The sequence below is a fragment of the Bufo bufo genome, chromosome 1, assembly GCF_905171765.1.
Source record: "Bufo bufo chromosome 1, aBufBuf1.1, whole genome shotgun sequence".
Classification (NCBI taxonomy): domain Eukaryota; kingdom Metazoa; phylum Chordata; class Amphibia; order Anura; family Bufonidae; genus Bufo; species Bufo bufo.
The window spans coordinates 556,198,368-556,221,001 of NC_053389.1; the positions used below are offsets into that span (position 1 = coordinate 556,198,368).

Genomic DNA, 22,634 nt, shown 5'->3' on the forward strand with positions numbered 1-22,634 from the left:
CATGTCCCACCAGATTTTGTCTGTTCAGAAAAAGGAAGAGCAGCGTGGTTCTATTGTCTTTATAATGGAACCCACTTATGATGTCACAGGAGCTTAACTGCTCAACTCATTATCATAGCAGCCCATCCGAGTAAGACTCCACTTGTGATGTCACAGCAGCCTACCTGAGTAAAACTTACTTGTGATGTCATAGCAGCCCACCTGAGTAAGACTCAATTGTAATGTCATAGCAGCCTACCTAACAAAAACTCACATATATATATATATATATATAATTTTTTTTTTTTTTTTAATTAAACTACATTATGTTATAGTTTACATACACGATCACCCAAAACATTAAAACTGCCTACCTAATATTGTGGAGCATAAACACCACAAGACGTCCCTAAGGTGTCCTGTTGTATTTTTCAAAATGCTGTAGTCATATATGTGCCATGCAAGTATACAAGACTTTGTACTGTCGCCCAGCTGTTATACACCTAGGTCCTAGAGGCTCTGCTTTCTCTTCAAATGCCGTGCCCTGTGCACTTTTATTGACAGGGACAGACATGATGGCATTTTCACTGCCTGGTCCTGTCAATCAAAATTGAGAGGGCGCAGCAGTTGTAGAGATGGCATAGCTTCTACGTGTAATGACAATGTCCCCGTTGCTTCTATAGATCCATTTGCATATATTTTAAAAAAATAATAATTCTCAGCAATGTGGACACATATGAACATGGGACCAACACAGATAACTTCAACTACCAAACGCAAACACAATAGGTCAGCCAGTTTCATAGGTACAAATCTATGTGCCCGCAATTGTATGGAGCAGGCTGCTGTGGTAAGCCCGTCCATACGCAGCGGGTGCCAGCTGTATAATACACTACAATTTTTGCTGTATCTCTTTCCCCAAAACTGTTGCTTGTGGATTGCACTGCATTTTGTGGTCACAGGTTCTCTATCATGTGAGGAATTAATTTAGGGTACTTGGAAATAAACAGGGTTTCATATATTAACTGTATACCCCAATATTTAAGACCTTTTGATTTACCGTATATGGGAAATTAAGTTTCAGAGGTTTCAGGGCAATAGGTTTTGTGTGGGAAACGCTTCCAACCTGTCATTTACGGACTAGCCTAAGGTCAAGTTTTCTATGAAAGTCAGACAGTCAAAAGAATGTCATCAGCCCATTGAACCATTGCTAGATTAAATAGTTTTGAGTTCTTTAACATAAGGTATCTCACTGGTCCGCATACAATATGCTTTACTATCTCATTTATAATAAGTTTCTTTAGGATTTTTATACCTGTTACAAATATAAAGTGTAGTGTTTGGGCTTAGCTTCCTTCAGACTGGCTAGAGAAGTAGGGAATAGAGTTTTGTCCAGAAGGGAGTGCTCCTTGTTTAAGAGGACCTTGTTTCTCAAAGTTAATTCATTTGTGAGATGAGGCCAATGCAATGAGCTTGATGTGGGTTGTGATCTTGTGAACCTCCCAAATATTTACAGGATCATGCAAAGAGCCCTTGTTTAACTGAATATACTCAGAAAGCGATGCCAACAGGTCGGAAGCCACTGTTCGTCTTGTAGGAGGTCCTACAGAACCAGTGCAAAAACCACAAGAAAACAATGTAAAGGCTGGGTGGCCCTGTGCAGGAGTCCTCCGGTAAACTGAAAGTTTATGGCCCAATCTGTGAGGGGAAGGAGGTTGAGGATTACAAAGATGGGTATCCATACGCACGAAGAGGAGAGTGAGCTTGCAGGTACTCACATAACTCAGTTTCCAAAAAATAGACCTGTTTACAGCCTGAGTTCACCTTACATTGCAGAAGATACCAATCTGGGTGATGCAGAGGAAGGTGGTATTGATGAGTAGCGTAGGAGGTGACACTCCATTGGGAAATGAAGAACATACATGGAGTGGAAGAATGGAGCAACTGGAGGCAAAATTCAGGAGACCTAACCCATCTTGCATCACCATGCTGGACTAATGGCATTTACCGATCTGTATTGATAATTAAGCATTCATCGTAGACACAAGGCATTAAGATCACTCAGAAATGTACAAATAATAGCTACGTGCCAAGTACCTTAACAGAGTTCTTTGAGGTATTAAATGTCTTTTCCATACTGTAAACTGTATAAGTTAAATAATTTTTGTCTGTGTTTTACAAGCATTACATATTTTATCCAGTAACAAGGCCTACTCTACATTGCGTCACATGTTTATTTAGATATTTTACGAGACTAACTTTCAGCCCTAAAATGGTAAAGTGAAGTGCATATCAAGCATTCCAGTATGGGAAGTGAAAACCTCTGACTACCTCACAACGTCTGATTGTAGGAAGTAGAACTAGACTGTGTGCAGTTTCAGTAATAATCACTAAGAAAAAAGATGGTTCATATCACATTTATTGTATGCTGCTAGAACAGTCCTATTTACAATATACAAACAGTATAATAAAATATATTATCTTCATAAACATCTAAAAACAAACAGGTACATCATGCATACATAAAGCGTATGGACACCTACAGCCAATAAATATATCGTCTCTCATCCTGCAGTACGAATCCAGTCACTTCTTGATTGAACACAGTAATTAACATTTTAATGGACACTATAGATTTATATCAGCAGACTAGAATCTGGTGGGAGGACATATCCAAGATGTTTTTTTCTGAGAGAATGTTATCAGATGTGATAGATGTACCTGATCCAGATCACCACAAGTGATCTCTCTATATATAACCAGCCATATACATGAGATGGCCCCAATGGTCCATTTGCTTTCTATCCGTCGTTACAATTCATCACACAGTGTAGGGTCTGGTGCTTCTATCTTCCATTATTTCTGTTCTATAGGGAAGATAGATTCAAGCCTGTTTGTGGTTTAGCATCAGCATTCGCCGATCTGTGAACTGATGAGTCGCTTTATCCATGCCCAATGCCATTGAAAATCTTGAGAACACACAGTATGCCCATGTGATAATATAAAGATATTGACCAAGACTACAAAAGAAACTTGTAAGATGTTCAGTAGTAGATGCATGGAGGCACGCACAAATGAATGCACCACGCCTTCCTAATGAATTTTTATACCATGAAATAGTTTTTAAAATCCGGTTTATATAAGTGTATGCAAATAAAAATAAAAAAGAGAGAGAGAGAGCTTCTGAAAGGCTCCCTTAGTTCCCCTGTAGCACATTGCTAATCTAACCTAAAAAGAGTTGTCCCAGGACATCTGTGTTTGATTGTTTTTTTTTGGCCAAATCAAAATATACATATTTATAGCACTTAATGAAAAATGACTAACTCTGACCCATTTGCTTTGCCATCCCTCCCTGCCTCCTTGGTGGGTGGGCACTTCATCTGTCCCCATGTGACTGCGGAGTAGAGCAGCCCTCTGCCGGTGATTGACTGAGTGGGCCATTCTTGGCATTTCAGGTGGTTTGAGCCAAGGCAGGAATTACAAAACTGCAGTGTCAGTGAAGGTGATCATTTTTAACCCTTTATCACACTTTTTTTTTTTTTTTTTAACAACAATTGTCTGCCCAAAACACCCTTTTAATATTCATTTCTCAATTTTAGGGCATTTGAAAATACTTAATTAGTAGCTAAGATCGTTTATAGAAATGTTATTACATTGATTGCATGTTTTTACAGTGTTTCAGATCAGGTCTTCATTCATGGTGAGAAGTCTTTTGGTCTGATCATCATCCTAACAGCCTTAAAAGTTTGCCTGAAACTGTCTAATTGCTGTTCAGAAACACCTTGCCATGTACCCCAGAAAATCCCGTTCCGCACACCCTTGTATTCCTTCTCATAGTATTTCCCATTAAGATTGGCAGACATGCATGCATCAAACCACCAGCCAGAGCTATAGTAAGCTCCACAATTTCCAGATGGATACCTGTCATTGTCTTTGTCTGGTGTAGTAAAAAATCTTTGGTCATGGTTGTACTGTTTGCTGAAGTGAAGTGCATCACCGGCCGTTCCGCTATAGCCACTGACAGATAATTTATACTTCACATATTCATTGGCCACATAGAACTGCTCATAATTGGCATATTCCTTTACACCCTTCAGATCCTCAAGTTCAATTCTCAGCATCATGTTACTGCTTTTGGACAAGAGATGAATCTTATCATTACCCAACCAAAACTCTCCACTGAGGTTGCCAAAACCATTTTTGTACTCAACCCATGTCCTGTTAAAACTTACACTGCCATCTATACGCCTCTGCACCATTGTCCAACCCCCACCCATAGATTCCATATCACAGAAGACTTCAAATGTCTTATTCTTTGGATCTGGCATGACATGGTAAATGCCATTCAGTCTTTTGCCCATCTTGTAGTAGTCCGAACAGTCTTTGAAGATAAGCTGTATGCCTAGAAATGACAAAGATAAAAAGAAACCTTTAGCAGTTGAATGAAATCACTGCAGACTATTACCTCCTAACATGTGCAATAGAAGACGTTGTAAAACACATAAAAGAATGGGATCTCATAGGTTTGAAAATTAAAGGGCTGTTCCAAGATTTAAATACTGATGAATGGTCTAATTGTAAGTCATCAAGAAAGCTGGCTTACATATAGACCGGCGCTGGATACGCCAAAGTTATGGAGAGGCCAGCGCCTCTTCATAACTTCGGAGGATCCACTGCCAGCTATAGGGGTTATTAAGACCGCCCGTCTTAATAAATAAGTACATAACATTTTCCTCTTTGATGTTTATCTATCTGGTCCATTCGGTGGTAGACTAACATGCTTAGTAGCTTCCCTGTAGCATTGTTCCCCTTAGTGCAGGTGTAGTGATCTCCTAAAGAAGCAGGTGAAGTGGCCCAGACACCTTTCATTGACTTATAAATGGCTATGTCTCTCTCTAAAGAGGGGAGAATTAAATTGTGGTGTTACATACCATATGTACAGTATCTCTGGGACTATATGTGACAGATTATTTTCTATACAGAGGAGGAAGGGGTCAGCAACAGCTAATTGCAATTCACCTTGGGAGATGCAGCTGCTTATTTGCCTCATGTGAGCTACTGCCCACCTACAGAATAAGAAGAATTTCCTCCAGATATGTGTGCAAAAAAAAAAAAAGGATTACATTTGTGGGGAAAACCTCTTTAAAAATATCCTTGTACAGATTCAGACGTTTTCTCGTGAGTTATTAAAAAATCATTAAAAACCATGTTCAAACATGTGACATTGCTCTTTTATTACTCCTTCTGTAAATATGTGAATAAATGGGCATTACCATGCTCCTTGCAAATAGGGGGAGTTTTTTTCAGGAGTTGGGGGACCTATCACAACCTACGCTTTTATATTCTTGAGGCAACATGATCTTACATGGTTATATATCTACTACTGTCTAACTTCTGATAATATGTAAACCTGTATAAACTTATGCTCTATTGCTCAGACATGTCTTAAATGGGTGGTTCCAAGTTATCCCCAATCCGGAGAAAGGGGGTCCCATTACCCTGCCTTGATGGAGCTGCAGGCCTGACACTGCATTAATTCTCAATGGGACCGCTAGGAGTAAGTAGCTGAGCGCTGTACTCGACTATCTCTGGCAGTCCCATAGAGAATGAATGGAGCAGCAGGGCACATGTGTGGCCTGCCACTCCATCAGGACGGAGGGGTGGTTACCCCATTCTCCAGATTGGTGGGGGTGCAACTGCTGGAACCCCCACCAATCAGTTAGTTATAAGATGGGGGATAGCTTGAATAGAGTTAATAAAGGAAAGCTCTCCTATAATTAAAAGTTTCTAAGATGGAAAAAATGAATTGTATTTTCTCTATGTGACGTCACCCCATGGTCACGAGAATCCAGAAAGGTTAAAGAGTCACAAGAAGAATTTTCTAGAAATTAGCAGGGTGCATTTGAGTAAAATACCAGTTGTGTTTTCCTTGGCAGCTAGTCTAAGCTGAAATAAAAAATGATAGCCAGAATCGTCTGCCCTTTAGGCATTATCCTGTATTCCTCTGAACCCTTCACCAAACCGTATGAAAATGACCAATCTCTAAAAGAGGAGCTTTCCTTTATTATACACTGATGTCTGCATTTGTTTGTACTGGGACAGTAACGGTTCAGACACCTTCTGATATTTGTTTCTCATTCTTAAAGGGGCTGAACCCGGACATACCCTTATTTTCACCCAGACAGCCCCCCTGAGGCTAGCATTGGAGCATCCCATGCTCCGATGCGCTCCCTTGCCCTGCGCTAGATCGCGCAGGGCACGGGCTCTTTTGTTTAACATAACACACTGCTGGGCGGAAGCTTCCGCCTGGCAGTGTGTTCGGTGACGTCACCGGCTCTGATGGGCGGGCTTTAGCGCTGCCCTAGCCGTTTTACTGGCTAGGGAAGCACTAAAGCCTGCCCATCAGTGCCGGTGACGTCACTGGGCTTCCTGGCAGCCCCGGTACGTCACCAAAACTCCTAAAAATGCATTTGCCCTGCGCAATCAAGCGGAGGGCAAAGGAGAGCGTTGGAGCATGAACTGCTCCATTGCTCAAGTCAGGGGGGCTGCCTGGGTGAAAATGGAGGAATGTCTGGGTTCAGCTCTGAACCCGGACAACCCCTTTAACTTCAGCATTTAAAAAAAAAAAAGGTCTTAGATAGAAAAGAAAAACAGATAAGATGGAGAATCACTAAGCATAAAATTTGGCGTGTTGCAAAGGAAAGGGTGGACAAGTTGACAGCACATTGGTTTCCTCTTTTATTTATCGAATAATCCACCGGACATTTAGCTTTCCAGATGTTCTGAGAGATAGGAAAGTGTGATAGATGTAGCAATGTCCATAACCTTCTTTGGTTAAGTGGTTAAAGGAAATGACAGAGCTGAACTGAACCTTATGTCCCAAACATATCATAAACAGCAATATTTTATCCTGATCTCATTTAGGAAGCGCTCAAATAGCATAGGAAGTGTGGAGTCTATGTACTGTGTGCGATTACGCATTAGTGGGCTAACCTTGCTAACCTGATCTTTAGTAGATCGAGATATTAGGTATCATTTTTCAGTTGCTTTATATGAACATCTAGAAAATGGAAATTACAAATGGTGTGAGGGTACTTCTTACTAGTTCTGGCTGAATGTTTGCTTTTCCTACAGACCTGGATAGAGGAAAGTTTCCACCAGAAATATACCGTAATATCCCCTCATATCTTGATTAGGTTATCCTTACTTCACCTATGCATATATTTCACATTTTGGGCAGGACTTCATGGATTCCACCACATTTAAAAATCAGTTATAGCATTATTATATAGCAATGAAACCTTTAGCATAACATCAACCTTCCCTAGGAATATCTTTTAGAGATTTGACTTATGCTTTGGTGTTATACCATTTTAAAGGAACACTACCATAAAAAAAAATCACATTTTACCAGCCTATATTTCATTATTAAATGTATTTTTTTCTTTTACAAAAATTGTTGGAGAGTTTTCTGGCCATATGTAATTTTTATAGTAATTGTATGTATTCTACTTCCTGTCCCAGCTCTTCCTCCTGTGTTTGGACGATTAGTATGGCAAACAGCCTCCCTTGAATTTCTCAGACAGACCATCACTCCGGTCAGAGAAGGAAGGGAGGATAAGTTACATAGAGATCTGAGACTGATAAGTTCAATGCTTTTCTGTGGACATCTTTATCTAGGCCTATTCGAGAACAATAGAGCTGTCATACGTTATCCTAATTGTGCAAATCTACTATTTTACTAACAGGTTACATCTTCGCATCACATCAGCCATAAACTAACATTGGATTATCTATCTATATATCAGTTTTATCTCTTTTGTGTTGACTTCTACAGAAGTATTATATTTCCTTTTAGTAAGAGAAACGTACCCCACTGACAAATTAGCCCTCCGTTAATGGAAACTGTGAATTAAAATAAATGTTCCTTTATTTCGTATTTCTTTTAAAATGTATCTGAATCTAATTAAAGTAGTAAATAAAAATACGGGTGTCATAGATGTCACTGCATTCTGATTCTTGCTGTATCAATTCAGTGATTACTCAGTTTTATTAACACTGTTATGGACTAGCGTACCTGATAACCAGTCCAAGTGACACTCGCTTATTTAAAAGATCTCAAACATCATGCAGGTGTACCACCAAGATGTTTCACTGCACAAAACAGGGTCATCAGGGGATGTAGTACTAAAAGGAAATATAACCCCTTGGGATACTTACCTCCCTATATATTCATTTTCTTTTGACAGCTATAGAAGGACAGTATTCTGTATTCTGGAGCCAAGTAACCCATGCTTACTTTTTGGGCTGATGGGTTCTGGTGGGGTCAGTCTGGGTCCTGAAGTGTGCACTATTGTTTCCATGCCTGGCCTTATACTTATTATGATATTTAATTAATGTACACTCATATAGTAAATATTAGATTCAAGCATGGTTCCGTCATATATTATATGCAGTAGAGAATGCAAAGATATTAGATCAGCATAGTTCCACACCTAAGGGCACTTTGTCCTGTACAGAAACCTTGATGGTATTTGTCATTTCAGTTTACAGGGTTCTTCAGGACTTAACCATTGATGGCCTATCCTTGGGATAGGCAATCAGTTTTTGATTGGTCTGACCTCTGGGACCCCTGCTGATAAGCAGAGTGAAGGTCTTGCAGCACTCCTGTGGCCCCCTTAGTTGTTTAGACAGGAGCAATGGCTTGAAAGCTATGCCTAGTACTGCACTCCCTTTCATTGTGCAGATAGGCACGGATCCTGGAGGTCAGACCCCACTGATCAAACAGTAATGACCTATAGGTCCCAAAGAAACCCTTTTGAGAACTAATGAGAATTTTGTCTTCCTTTTATCATTATAGATGAGACACATTAGAAATAGTTTTTTGATAGCTTGTGAAAAGCAGCAAAAATAACTAACTGATTCTGATGCTACTTCAAGACCCTTTTGGAGATTTCTTTATTATATATACTATATTGAACATTCTTTTCTAGTACAGTCGCTTTAGTGCAGGGCTACCTGCGTGTCTCCTTACCGCGTGTACAGCACTTTAGCTTTAACAAACCCCTGGGAAGTCATTTGAACTTGGCAAGTGGAGCTCTCACTTACTTGAATGAGATGCCAAATCCTTCTTGTGGAAAACAGCAGGTCCGATAAAGTGAAGCGGATGCCAGCTCATACATGCACCTGTTCCTCTGTTCTTGTTTTGTTTTTTAGTTCACCTCTGTTGTTTTTAAATTCACTTTTATCACATCATTAAAGTCACCTCTCATTTCCTTTTATTCTCCAAGTAATTTTTTAGAAAAATACAGACTTTTCAGAGGAGACTTGTGTAAACTCTAGTGAAGGCAGAACATAGCAGAGAACAGAGCCTTTGGAACAGATCCTGTTTTCTTAAACTAAAATAGACCTTATTATTGGCTTTTGTAAATCTCCAGTTTCCCACATTTTTCCTTGCCGTGCCAGGAGTAAACAGTATTACCACATCATGTATCTGGAATACGCTTTTACTTTAACCTGTTGTCATCTGTCTGTTGTGCATATTTGTTACTGGAGTTTTGATTAATCAATTGCATATCTTAGTTTGTACAAGGATAAGAACTTAGAAATACTTAATGACTTCATGTGGAAATGAATGTGTATTTCAGTTCATCTAACTGTTCTGAATTAAACCCTGCCAGAAAGTCTACTTGCACTGTCGGGCAGTTGTTTTCTGTTAGATTTTTCTTCCTTTTTTATGTGTATAACCTCTGCAAAGCAGTAGGCAAAAGTTGTGTTAATAAACATCTATGTCACTTTCATGACTCCTATCGTACTGTTATTTACTTTTGTCAGGGAAATGTATATATTTCTGGATTTCTAAACTTCTATATATACTATACACAAGAGTAATAAGTAGCCCATACTAGACTAGTGTACCTTTTGGTACATGGCCCTGTGACCACACAGATACACATAAGGCCACCTCATTCTTTTATTGTCAACTTATGACAGATAGATGTGAGATAGATTAGATATATAGATAGATGTGAGATAGATATAAAGGTAGATGATAGATAGATAGATAGATGTGAGATAAATAGATAGATGTGAGATAAATAGATATGTGATAGATGTTAGATAGATAGATAGATGTGAGATAAATAGATATGTGATAGATATATAGATAGATGTTAGATAGATAGATAGATGTGAGATAAATAGATATTAGATAGATATTTGATAGATAGATATTTGATAGATATGGGATAGATATATACCGTAGATAGATGTGAGTGAGATAGATAGATAGATAGATATGAGATAAATAGATATGGGATAGATAGATAGATATTTGATAGATAGATAGATAGATAGATAGATATGGGATAGATATATACTGTAGATAGATGTGAGATAGATAGATAGATAGATGGATATGAGATTACTTTGTATCTATGATTGTATCAGAAGGGACGCACAAATATTAAGTTACATGTGTTGAACCTATAGTTTTGAATTGGAAAGATATAAAGACTTACTTGGAACTGGCTCCTTTAGTTGGCAGTTTGAACACTTGTCTGCATTGCTAACCATGAATGACAGGTTTGCCATCTTCTGGTCAATGTAATCATTCACATTGTTCATACTTATCGTCTCCATCTGATCCTGCAAGTTGGTAATCTGAGTCCGTGCATTCTTCAGACTTATGGACATTTTCTTCATCTTTGACTGCAGATCTTGTATTTGATTCCCCTGTCCTCTTTCTTCAGGGTCCTCAGTGTACGCTTTCTCCCCTGTTTCATCTGCCGGCAATTTGCAATCCTGACATGATTCCTTGAGATTATTTACAATTTCTTTAAGTTTCTGTACTTCCTTCAGCGTTTTCTCAAGAAGCTGTAACTGCTTAGGTAACTGAATTGTCATTGGAGGCAAAGTTATTTGGTAGGGACAATTCCCATTTTCATCACATTTACCTCCATTCTTCATTTTGATGGGACAGGCATTGACAAGTGTTCCTCCTGGAACAATCTCCTCTTGTGCACCAGCTAGCCCTGCTGACAAGGCTGCAAGGGTTACAAGACCCAAGAGAGACTTCATGATTGCAGAGTATGGAGAGAGGCTCGGCTCAGTTTATATAGAATGGGCAGGCTGTGCGGCAACATGAGGCATGTACTGTTCTCAGAAATGGGTGGGAGCTCTTGCTACGCATTGTCAAATAGATGTGAAGGGGAACTTCCTGACAAAGTGATAGAGGAAGAAAAAGTCTTCTATTTGAACAGCAGCTGAAAATAGATTTACGGTAGTAAGAATGAAAAAAGTGAAATGATAAAGTGTAATAAAGTGATTGTTATATTTGCAGTTGGTGTTTTTTCTCATAATTGGTATAGTGTGGTGGTAATACACAAATGAGCTCACATAAAAAAAGTAGCTGTTACAAAGCTGATGTGGATCTGCTGTGTCTTTTAAACACAATCTTGGTTTGGGGCTTCATCTAAGTGGCCCCCTGGTCTTCACCTTCTAACCCCGTACAGGGATCTGGACTCTGCTTCAGGGGAACTACCAGGCTGCTACCTCCTAGAGTAGTCTGTGTTCAACTGATGTAGCACCGAGGGATCAAGCAAAACTGTAGTCAGGGGCAGGAGGAGGTCTGGACAGGCAGAGTTTGTGCATTCCGATAAACAGTCCTAGGTCAGGGCAGGCAGCTCGGGGTCATAACGTAGAACAGGTAGACTTTGTGTGGACTTTGTTGGGAAAATACTCATGGAAATTATGTGGGTTTGCGGCAGATTTCATTGTCTGCATTGGAAAGGTACCCTAAAGTAAAACTGAATCCATTCCTCATTCAGGAATTTGAAAGTTTATGGATATGAGGCCAGTGTCAAACTGCCTAGGGCCCACCAGTGAAATACATTCTGAGGTCCCAGCGACAGCTACGGTACATACAAATATTACCAGACACCTGTTCACAAATCTCTAAAACTACACCACACATTTTTTTTCAGTAGTGGACCACAGCCTAGCCCAGTGATGACGAACCTATGGCACGGGTGCCAGAGGCGGCACTCAGAGCCCTCTATGTGGGCACCCACGCCCTGGAAAAAGTCTATGGCATAGCAATATGCTTTAGACTTTTCCTGCCATTCATCATCCCCAGGACACACTATAAACAGCACAGGCAGCGCATTTAAATGTAGGCTATTAATCTATTATAGATAAATGATAAAGGACATGAAAGATATATTATATTGGTATTTAGGTTAAATTGCTGTGTCGGCACTTTATGATAAATAAGTGGGTATTTGGTTGCAGTTTTGGGCACTCGGTCTCTAAAAGGTTCACCATCACTGGCCTAGCCTGTGCCTCAGACTGTTCTGTCATGGAGACCCTGTCAGTATCCTGCTGACTGGTTCTTCACTTGGACTAGGGCTGTCTTAGCTTTATAAGTCAGGAATAGGCTACTTTCACACTGGCGTTTTGGCTTTCCGTTTGTGAGACCCGTTCAGGGCTCTCACAAGCGGTTCAAAACGGATCAGTTTTGCCCTAATGCATTCTGAATGGAAAAGGATCCACCTAGAATGCATCAGTTTGCCCCTGCTTTGGTGTCCGTCTGACGAAACTGAGCCAAACTGTTTTCACTGACACAATCTGGCACAATAGAAAACGGATCCGTCCTCCATTGACTTTCAGTGGTGTTCAGGACGGATCCGTCTTGGCTATGTTAAAGATAATACAACCGGATCCGTTCTGAATGGATGCAGACGGTTGTATTATCTGAACGGATCCGCTCCAAACGAGAGTGTGAAAGTAGCCATACATGCTCACACAGTAGCGAAATGCTGCAAGATGATGGATGATGCCTTAACGTCAAGAAGGCAAGTCCCTAGGAAAGAGATTACTGAGTGACCTGCCTCTGTGCTTAGAAGTCACCTCTGCCACCTGATGCATCTATCATAAATTGGGTAGTTTGTACAATAAGTCACATTATTATGACCACCAGCTAATATCCAGAGTAAGCACTGTGTGCACAGACAGCAGCTAGACGGGCTGGGAGTAACTTAATAAGGTCCTGGTAGGTTGTCACAGATGTATACAGTGCATCCCAAAGCTTCTGGAGGTTGCTTGGGGGAGGATCCTTAGAGCGAGCACGACAATCTAGGTGGTCCCACAGATGCTCAATTGGGTTCAAGTCTGGGAAATTAGGGGACCTGGGTAGTACTTGGAAGTCTTGGTCATGCTCTTTCAACAAATGTCAGACATTTCTAGCCATGTGACATATCACATTGTCTTGTTAGAAGATCCCATCTGCCCCAGGGAAGACAATCAGCATGTATGGGTGTACGTACGGTGGGATGCGAAAGTTTGGGCAACCTTGTTAATCGTCATGATTTTCCTGTATAAATCGTTGGTTGTTACGATAATAAAAAATGTCAGTTAAATATATCATATAGGAGACACACAGTGATATTTGAGAAGTGAAATGAAGTTTATTGGATTTACAGAAAGTGTGCTATAATTGTTTAAACAAAATTAGGCAGGTGCATAAATTTGGGCACCACAAAAAAGAAATGAAATCAATATTTAGTAGATCCTCCTTTTGCAGAAATTACAGCCTCTAAACGCTTCCTGTAGGTTCCAATGAGAGTCTGGGTCTGGATTCTGGTTGAAGGTATTTTGGACCATTCCTCTTTACAAAACATCTTTAGTTCATTCAGGTTTGATGGCTTCCGAGCATGGACAGCTCTCTTTAAGTCACACCACAGATTTTCAATTATATTCAGGTCTGGGCACTGAGATAGCCATTCCAGAACGTTGTACTTGTTCCTCTGCATAAATGCATTAGTAGATTTTGAGCAGTGTTTAGGGTCGTTGTCTTGTTGAAAGATCCAGCCCCGGCGCAGCTTCAGCTTTGTCACTGATTCCTGGACATTGGTCTCCAGAATCTGCTGATACTGAGTGGAATTCATGCGTTCCTCAACTTTGACAAGATTCCCAGTCCCTGCACTGGCCACACAGCCCCACAGCATGATGGAAGCACCACCATATTTTACTGTAGGTAGCAGGTGTTTTTCTTGGAATGCTGTGTTCTTTTTCCTCCATGCATAACGCTCCTTGTTATGGCCCAATAACTAAATTTTAGTTTCATCAGTCCACAGCACCTTATTCCAAAATGAAGCTGGCTTGTCCAAATGTGCTTTAGGCCACCTCAAGCGGCACTTTGTACTGTGGACGGAGAAAAGGCTTCCTCTGCATCACTCTCGCATACAGCATCTCCTTGTGTAAAGTGCGCCGAATGGTTGAACGATGCACAGTGACTCCATCTTCAGCAAGATGATGTTGTAGGTCTTTGGTGCTGGTCTGTGGGTTGACTCTGACTGTTCTCACCATTCGTCGCTTCTGTCTATCCGAGATTTTTCTTGGTCTGCCACTTCGAGCCTTAACTTGAACTGAGCCTGTGGTCTTCCATTTCCTCAATATGTTCCTAACTGTGGAAACAGACAGCTGAAATCTCTGAGACAGCTTTCTGTATCCTTCCCCTAAACCATGATGGTGAACAATCGTTGTCTTCAGGTCATTTGAGAGTTGTTTTGAGACCCCCATGTTGCTACTCTTCATAGAAAATTAAAAGAGGAGGGAAACTTACAATTGACCCCCTTAAATGCTCTTTCTCATAATTGGATTCACCTGTGTATGTAGGCCAGGGGTCACTGAGCTTACCAAGCCAATTTGAGTTCCAATAATTAGTTCTAAAGGTTTTGGAATCAATAAAATGACTACAGTGCCCAAATTTATGCACCTGCCTAATTTTGTTTAAACAATTCTAGCACACTTCCAATAAACTTCATTTCACTTCTCAAATATCACTGTGTGTGTCTCCTATATGATATATTTAACTGACATTTTTTATCGTAACAACCAACGATTTATACAGGAAAATCAGGACGATTAACAAGGTTGCCCAAACTTTCGCATCCCACTGTATATGAGTGGGCCCAGAGAATGCCACAAAAACATTCCCCAGACCATTACGCTGCCACCACCAGCTTGTGTTCTTCTAGGAGGTGTTGCTAAGGCTCAAAATGGGCCACTTTACAGCTATTTTTCTGATAGAAATGTACGATTTTGGTAATTAAAAGTGTATACAAAAATGGTCAGTATTCAGCGGTTCTGAATCAAAAAATATAATTACATCAGGGAAACGTGGGAGACATTTAGACAAGTCTGTTTTTATTACATTTAAGTTTCGTGTAGAAAATGTAAAAACATTAATTCTCCACACAAGTACATAGTAAACATTTATGGCACTAAATCGTTGGGCGGTGTTAGGTGCTACTTTTAACATGCTTATGATTTATCAATATTTTTTAGAGTAGGTTTATCAAAACTGGTGTAAAGTAGAACTGGCTAAGCAACCAATCAGATTCCACCTTTCATTTTCCAAATGTCAGTTTTCCTTTACACCAGTTTTGATAAATGTTCCCCTTTGTCTTTGTAATGAAGCATCAGTCATGACCCTAAATGCCTTCTGCCCGAACATATCCTTAATAACTGTTCCTTATTATGTATTACTGCAATATGCAAGTGCTTCTCTCTCCTCATTCTAGCGATCGGTGGGGATCTAAGACTGACCCCCATGAAAACTCAGTCACCCTTTAACTCTAAACTAATAATATTAATAATAATTATAATATAGACTGTACATTATTGAGTGACTAGGGACCAACGCAAGGAATATGCGTTGACCTTTATATGCCCATTTGATATTTACAAATTCAATTGGGCCATTTTAAACTGTATGAAGTCATTTGTACATAATCCAAATCTAACATGATTTTCCAAACACAGCTGAAGATGTTGCTATCTTAGTACATGTAATAAATGTAATTAAAGTACAAGTAATTAGGGTACATGATTTCTGTGAGCAGCTGGACTTACATCATGAGCTTGAAACATAGATGGCTGTCTTCTTGTTTTGGTGACTTTGTTGTGACGAATTGGATAAGTTATTATATACTTTATGATGGGCTGTCTTTGCATCATTTCTGTTACGACGGAATCTACTATCTAACTGGAATCTGTTATTCCTTATTTTCAAACCTCAAGGAACCAATTTAATTTGACATTTACATTTTGTAAAGGGGTTGTCCCATCAAGACAACATTTCCCCTATCCATAGGATATGGCGTAAGTGTCTGATCAACTGTGGCCCCCTTTGATCACAAGAATGGGGGCCCCATTTAAATGTAGTGGCAGTCACACATGTGCTCTGCTGCTCCATTCAGGTCTATAGGGCTGCCAGATGTAGTTCAGGGCTCTTACTTGGCCATTTCCGGCAGTCTCATGGAGATATGCAGGTGTATCTGCCACTCCATTCAGATAGGGAGCACGGGCTCCCATTCCCATGATTGGCAGGGGTCCCAGCAGTCAGACCCCTGCTGATCAGACACTTATTCCCTATCCTGTGGATAGGGAATAAGTTGTCTTAATTGGACAACCCCTTTAATCATTCAATCAAAGAATAATTATAGTGAGATCTCTAAATATACACTGTGGGGTAATTTATCATGAGAGGAATATTTGAAGTCAGTTTTGCTTGAGGATGTGTTGGAGTACTTTATGCCACATTTATCAAATGTCACTTGTTTGATAAATTTGGCTTGTCCCTAAACCTAACACTTCTGTCTAGAGAAGTTACTCCAGTTTTTCTACTCCACCCTCCTCCTGGAGTGAGATTGCGATTTATTTGTGACTTTAAAAAAAAAAAGTTGCGCAGGTGAGTGTAAAAAGTTGTGAATTTTTTGCGCAAATGAGTGCAAAAAAGTCACAAAAGCACTTTTTAACGCCAGAATTCTGGAGTGAAGGTATGATAAATGAGGGCCTTTTTATTTCTGTTGTAACTACTATCATGCATACTGATAATTGACTTTATTTAAACTCCTGCTTAGTGATGGAGATATTTAGAGATATATAGTGGTTGTCCAGAGGTTTTCATTTTTTTACTTGCTCCCTATGGTGTTAAACTACACTGCTCAAATAAATAAAGGGAACACAAAAATAACACATCCTAGATCTGAATTAATTAAATATTCTTCTGAAATACTTTGTTATTTACATAGTTGAATGTGCTGACAACAAAATCACACAAAAAAAAAAAAATGGAAATCAAATTTTTCAACCCATGGAGGTCTGGATTTGGAGTCACACTCAAAATTAAAGTGGAAAAACACACTACAGGCTGATCCAACTTTGATGTAATGTCCTTAAAACAAGTCAAAATGAGGCTCAGTAGTGTGTGTGGCCTCCACGTGCCTGTATGATCTCCCTACAACGCCTGTGCATGCTCCTGATGAGGTGGCAGACGGTCTCCTGAGGGATCTCCTCCCAGACCTGGACTAAAGCATCTGCCAACTCCTGGACAGTCTGTGGTGCAACGTGACGTTGGTGGATAGAGCGAGACATGATGTCCCAGATGTGCTCAATTGGATTCAGGTCTGGGGAACGGGCGGGCCAGTCCATAGCATCAATGCCTTCGTCTTGCAGGAACTGCTGACACACTCCAGCCACATGAGGTCTAGCATTGTCTTGCATTAGGAGGAACCCAGGGCCAACCGCACAAGCATATGGTCTCACAAGGGGTCTGAGGATCTCATCTCGGTACCTAATGGCAGTCAGGCTACCTCTGGCGAGCACATGGAGGGCTGTGCGGCCCTCCAAAGAAATGCCACCCCACACCATTACTGACCCAATGCCAAACTTGTCATGCTGGAGGATGTTGCAGGCAGCAGAACGTTCTCCATGGCGTCTCAAGACTCTGTCACGTCTGTCACATGTGCTCAGTGTGAACCTTCTTTCATCTGTGAAGAGCACAGGGCGCCAGTGGCGAATTTGCCAATCTTGGTGTTCTCTGGCAAATGCCAAACGTCCTGCACGGTGTTGGGCTGTAAGCACAACCCCCACCTGTGGACGTCGGGCCCTCATATCACCCTCATGGAGTCTGTTTCTGACCGTTTGAGCAGACACATGCACATTTGTGGCCTGCTGGAGGTCATTTTGCAGGGCTCTGGCAGTGCTCCTCCTGTTCCTCCTTGCACAAAGGCGGAGGTAGCGGTCCTGCTGCTGGGTTGTTGGCCTCCTCCACGTCTCCTGATGTACTGGCCTGTCTCCTGGTAGCGCCTCCATGCTCTGGACACTACGCTGACAGACACCGCAAACCTTCTTGCCACAGCTCGCATTGATGTGCCATCCTGGATAAGCTGCACTACCTGAGCCACTTGTGTGGGTTGTAGACTCCGTCTCATGCTACCACTAGAGTGAAAGCACCGCCAGGATTCAAAAGTGACCAAAACATCAGCCAGGAAGCATAGGAACTGAGAAGTGGTCTGTGGTCACCACCTGCAGAGCCACTCTTTTATTGGGGGTGTCTTGCTAATTGCCTATAATTTCCACCTGTTGTCTATCCCATTTGCACAACAGCATGTGAAATTGATTGTCACTCAGTGTTGCTTCCTAAGTGGACAGTTTGATTTCACAGAAGTGTGAGTTACATTGTGTTGTTTAAGTGTTCCCTTTATTTTTTTGAGCAGTGTATAAAATAAGCCAGTACCGATCGCTTACATCTCCTTTTCTGACAGCTCATGGTCCCCTGTTGGTCTCTGCTTCCTGCACCCTTTCGACACACAGGAAATGCTAGGCAAGCCAATCACTGGCTACAGTGGTGATCCATCTCAGCAAGTGATTGGATGAGCGGGAATATTCTGTGTGTTGAGAGGGAACAGGTTTCAGAGATCGACAGGGGAACGTGAAGTGTCCAGACATCAGTAAGGAGTATCACGTATTTTATTATTTTACATTGCATTCGGACAGATAACCCCTTTATCCAGAAAAAAAAATAAGCAAAGTGTAAAAAGACCGTAGAGGGGGTATAAATAATATTCAAAAAGACTCTGTATTGCATTTGTATGATGAGATATTTCAACAAAACGCAAAACATTTGACATGGAAAAGTTTTCAGAATATCCAGAAAACGGCATGCAGATTCATATAGCAGCCATGATGCAACTGAAATCCTGCCTTTCCACTGCAGCCACTAGCAGCACAAGTTTATGGGCTAAAAGAGTCATCACCTTCAAAATCGTGCAGCCTTTGGCCGCTGTGTGCGGGTGCATGGGATTTCAGCTGAATACGTGATCGATAAATTGTTCCATTTCAGCCACATGAGGAATTATGATGTACTGTACTTTATGTGCATTTTAAAGACTGAAAAATATGTATGTTGTTTTTGTAGCTGTTTGCAGCTGGTAAAATTCCGGGAACAAGAGTAGCTGAGCTGAAGTCAAAGTATGCCCTCCTGTATGAGATTCTGAAAAGGTACAGTACCTGCAAGCTGTTGTAATGTTTATATATTGTACTGCACCATAGTTTTGGATATGGACTATGAACATTTACATGGGTATTCTAGTAACAACGTAGTACCCCTGTGCTCCGGATAGGAGATAACTGTTAGATTGGTGGGGGTCCCTGTATCCTGTGTTCCTTTGTGTGAATGGAATGGTGGCCGAGCATGCGCATTGCCACTTCATTCATCTTTACAGGACTTCCAGCGATATTCAAGTACACCACTTGGCTGTGTATGGCAGTCCAGTAGAGTTTGAATGGACCAGTAGTGTGCATGCTCAACCACCGCTGCATTCAGGCAGGGTCCCATCAGTTGGACCCCCCACCGATCTTAACAGTTCTTCCATATCCCTAGTCAATAGGGGATGACTTGTTGTAAATGGAATACCCATTTAAGGCATATCTACAATGTGTCCCCCACTGAACAAGTGGTAAGCGGCGGCTGCAAATGGAGAAGTGGAAAGCTGGCCATGCAAGTATGCATTGTATTATATGGGAGTTATAGAAACTGCCAAATAAGTTCATATTAATGACAGTCCCATAGAGAGTGGCAAGCAAATGTACGGCTAGATCTCCACCTCATCTTTTACTGTATTCATAAGCATGTTCCCTCCTTGGATTACTGGAAATGGGTTAGGGACCACCACCTATCAAACATTTATTGTGTATGCAAAGGATGTGCCATAAATGTTTGTAATCTGAATACCCCTATATGCCCTGTTAGGTTATTAAGAGAATGTGTTCCCAGAATAGCAGATTATGATGGGACAGATAGGAGGCTGCCTCTACACCATTTGCGGGAAAGTATAATTTAAAGTTTTTTCCTTGGCACATATTCAACAGAACTAAAGAGTACCATCATGTAAAAATAGCATGAGCCTGCCTATCTGCTTCTGATTGCTGACTCCATAAGGAACAGAGGCTTCAGCTCAGATATGCCTGATACAAATATGTAAACCCACAATGGTCAGTGAACTAGAAACTGACAAAACAAATAATAAATAGAAAGTTAATGAAAAACTAATCAGACATTGCTTTTGAACAGTGGCGTGCCCAGGGTGTTTGGCTGGCACCCGGGGCGGGTGCTTTCTCTGCCCCCCCCCCCCCCCCCCAATACTTGACCACATACCTCTTACATCCAGAGACCTCTCCTGTCATGTAGACCTTCTCTTTCCTTTTCTCCTCCGTTAGACAACTATGACAAATTCTTTCAGCCACATCTCGTCTCTACAGAGTTTGTAATACAGACATGTTAGATTTCTCAGTTTTTTCATCAACCTCCCCATCCTGGTGTCCCGACCATGTCATCCTGCTGCCACCCTTAATACTGTGCCCGTTGTGCTCCCCAATGCCCCAAGTACTATACTGCTTAAAAAATAGTGACCCCCAGTAGACATAATTGGGGTCATTTATCAAATTGGTTTAAAGTAGAAATGGATTTCCAAAAGAGCTGTCAAATATGAAAGGTGAAATCTGATTGGCTGCTATGGGCAACTAAGCCAGTTCTACTTTACACCAGTTTGATAAATGACCCCAAATGTCCCTATAGTGTCTACAGCAGTTATGTCCCCTAGAGTGCCCCGAGTAATAATACCACCCTATATTGACTATTGTGCTCCAGGTAATAATCCCTGTATAGTGTACCCAGAAATAATAGAATTGCCCCTACAGTGCCTCCCCAATAGCAACTCCCCCCACACTGCCCCATATAGTAATTTCCCCCACACTGCCCACATAAAGTAATTTCCCACACACAGTAATTTCCCCCACACTGCCCCATACAGTAGTTTCCCCCACAATAATTTCCCCCACACTGCCCCTACACAGTAGTTTCCCGCACACAGTAATTTCCCCCACACAGTAATTTCCCCCACACAGTAATTTCCCCCACACAGTAATTTCCCCCACACAGTAGTTTCCCCCACACAGTAATTTCCCCCACACAGTAATTTCCCCCACACAGTAATTTCCCCCACACAGTAATTTCCCCCACACAGTAGTTTCCCTCACACAGTAATTTCCCCCACACTTCCCCCACACAGCCCCCATACAGTAATTTCCCCCACACTGCCCCCATACAGTAATTTCCCCCACACTGCCCCCATACAGTAATTTCCTCCACACTGCCCCATACAGTAATTTCCCCCACACTGCCCCCATACAGTAATTTCCCCCACACTGCCCCCATACAGTAATTTCCCCCACACTGCCCCCATACAGTAATTTCCCCCACACTGCCCCATACAGTAAATTTCCCCCACACTGCCCCATACAGTAATTTCCCCCACACTGCCCCCATACAGTAATTTCCCCCACACTGCCCCCATACAGTAATTTCCCCCACACTGCCCCATACAGTAATTTCCCCCACACTGCCCCCATACAGTAATTTCCCCCACACTGCCCCCATACAGTAATTTCCCCCACACTGCCCCCATACAGTAATTTCCCCCACACTGCCCCCATACAGTAATTTCCCCCACACTGCCCCCATACAGTAGTTTCCCCATACTGCCCCCCACATTGTAGTTTCCCCCACTCTGCCCCCCACACAGTATTTTCCCCCACACTGCCACCCCACAGATCGGATCCGTCTGACAAATGCATTGAAATACCAGATCCGTCTCTCCGGTGTCATCCGGAAAAACGGATCCGGTATTAATTTTTTTTGCATTTTTAAAGGTCTGCGTTTTTCCGGAACACTTAAAGAGGACCTTTCACTACAATAAAAAATCTAAACTAAGTATACAGATATGGAGAGCGGTGCCCAGGGATCTCCCTGCACTTACTATTATCCCTGGGCGCTGCTCCGTTCCCCCGGTATAGGCTCCGGTATCTTCATATATTCGGCTCAACTGGGTGGAGCCTGCTGGCGTCTCCTTTTCCCAGGCTGGAGTGCTGGCCAATCGCAGCGCTCAGCTCATAGCCTGAGAGAAAAAAACCCCCCTCAGGCTATGAGCTGAGTGCTGCGATTGGCCAGCGCTACAGCCTGGGAGAAGGAGACGCCGGCAGGCTCCACCCAGTTGAGCCGAAAATATGAAGATACCGGAGCCTATACCGGGAGAACGGAGCGGCGCCCAGAGATAATAGTAAGTGCAGGGAGATCCCTGGGCGCCGCTCTCCATGTCTGTATACTTAGTTTAGATTTTTTATTGTAGTGAAAGGTCCTCTTTAAGACCGGATCCGGCACTAATACACTTCAATGTAAATTAATGCCGGATCCAGCATTCCGGCAAGTGATCAGTCTTTTTGGCCGAAGAGAAAACTGCAGCATGCTGCGG

General features: G+C 41.6%; 2 protein-coding genes across 3 annotated transcripts in view; one reads left to right on the forward strand and one right to left on the reverse strand.

Moving 5' to 3' along the window:
- CCDC146 (coiled-coil domain containing 146) overlaps window positions 1–22,634 on the forward strand; it is a 133,124-nt gene that overhangs the window by 24,201 nt on the left and 86,289 nt on the right. For both annotated transcript variants that reach the window (XM_040412994.1, XM_040413002.1), the window contains exon 3: window positions 19,244–19,326. In XM_040412994.1, the coding sequence (XP_040268928.1) occupies window positions 19,244–19,326 (83 nt within the window). The remainder of the gene's footprint in view (window positions 1–19,243; window positions 19,327–22,634) is intronic.
- FGL2 (fibrinogen like 2) lies at window positions 2,381–11,058 on the reverse strand. The gene is made up of 2 exons (XM_040413025.1): window positions 10,500–11,058; window positions 2,381–4,381 (listed from the first exon to the last, which is right to left on the reverse strand). The coding sequence occupies exons 1-2, from the start codon at window positions 11,056–11,058 to the stop codon at window positions 3,675–3,677; spliced, it is 1,266 nt and encodes a 421-aa protein (XP_040268959.1). The 3' UTR covers window positions 2,381–3,674.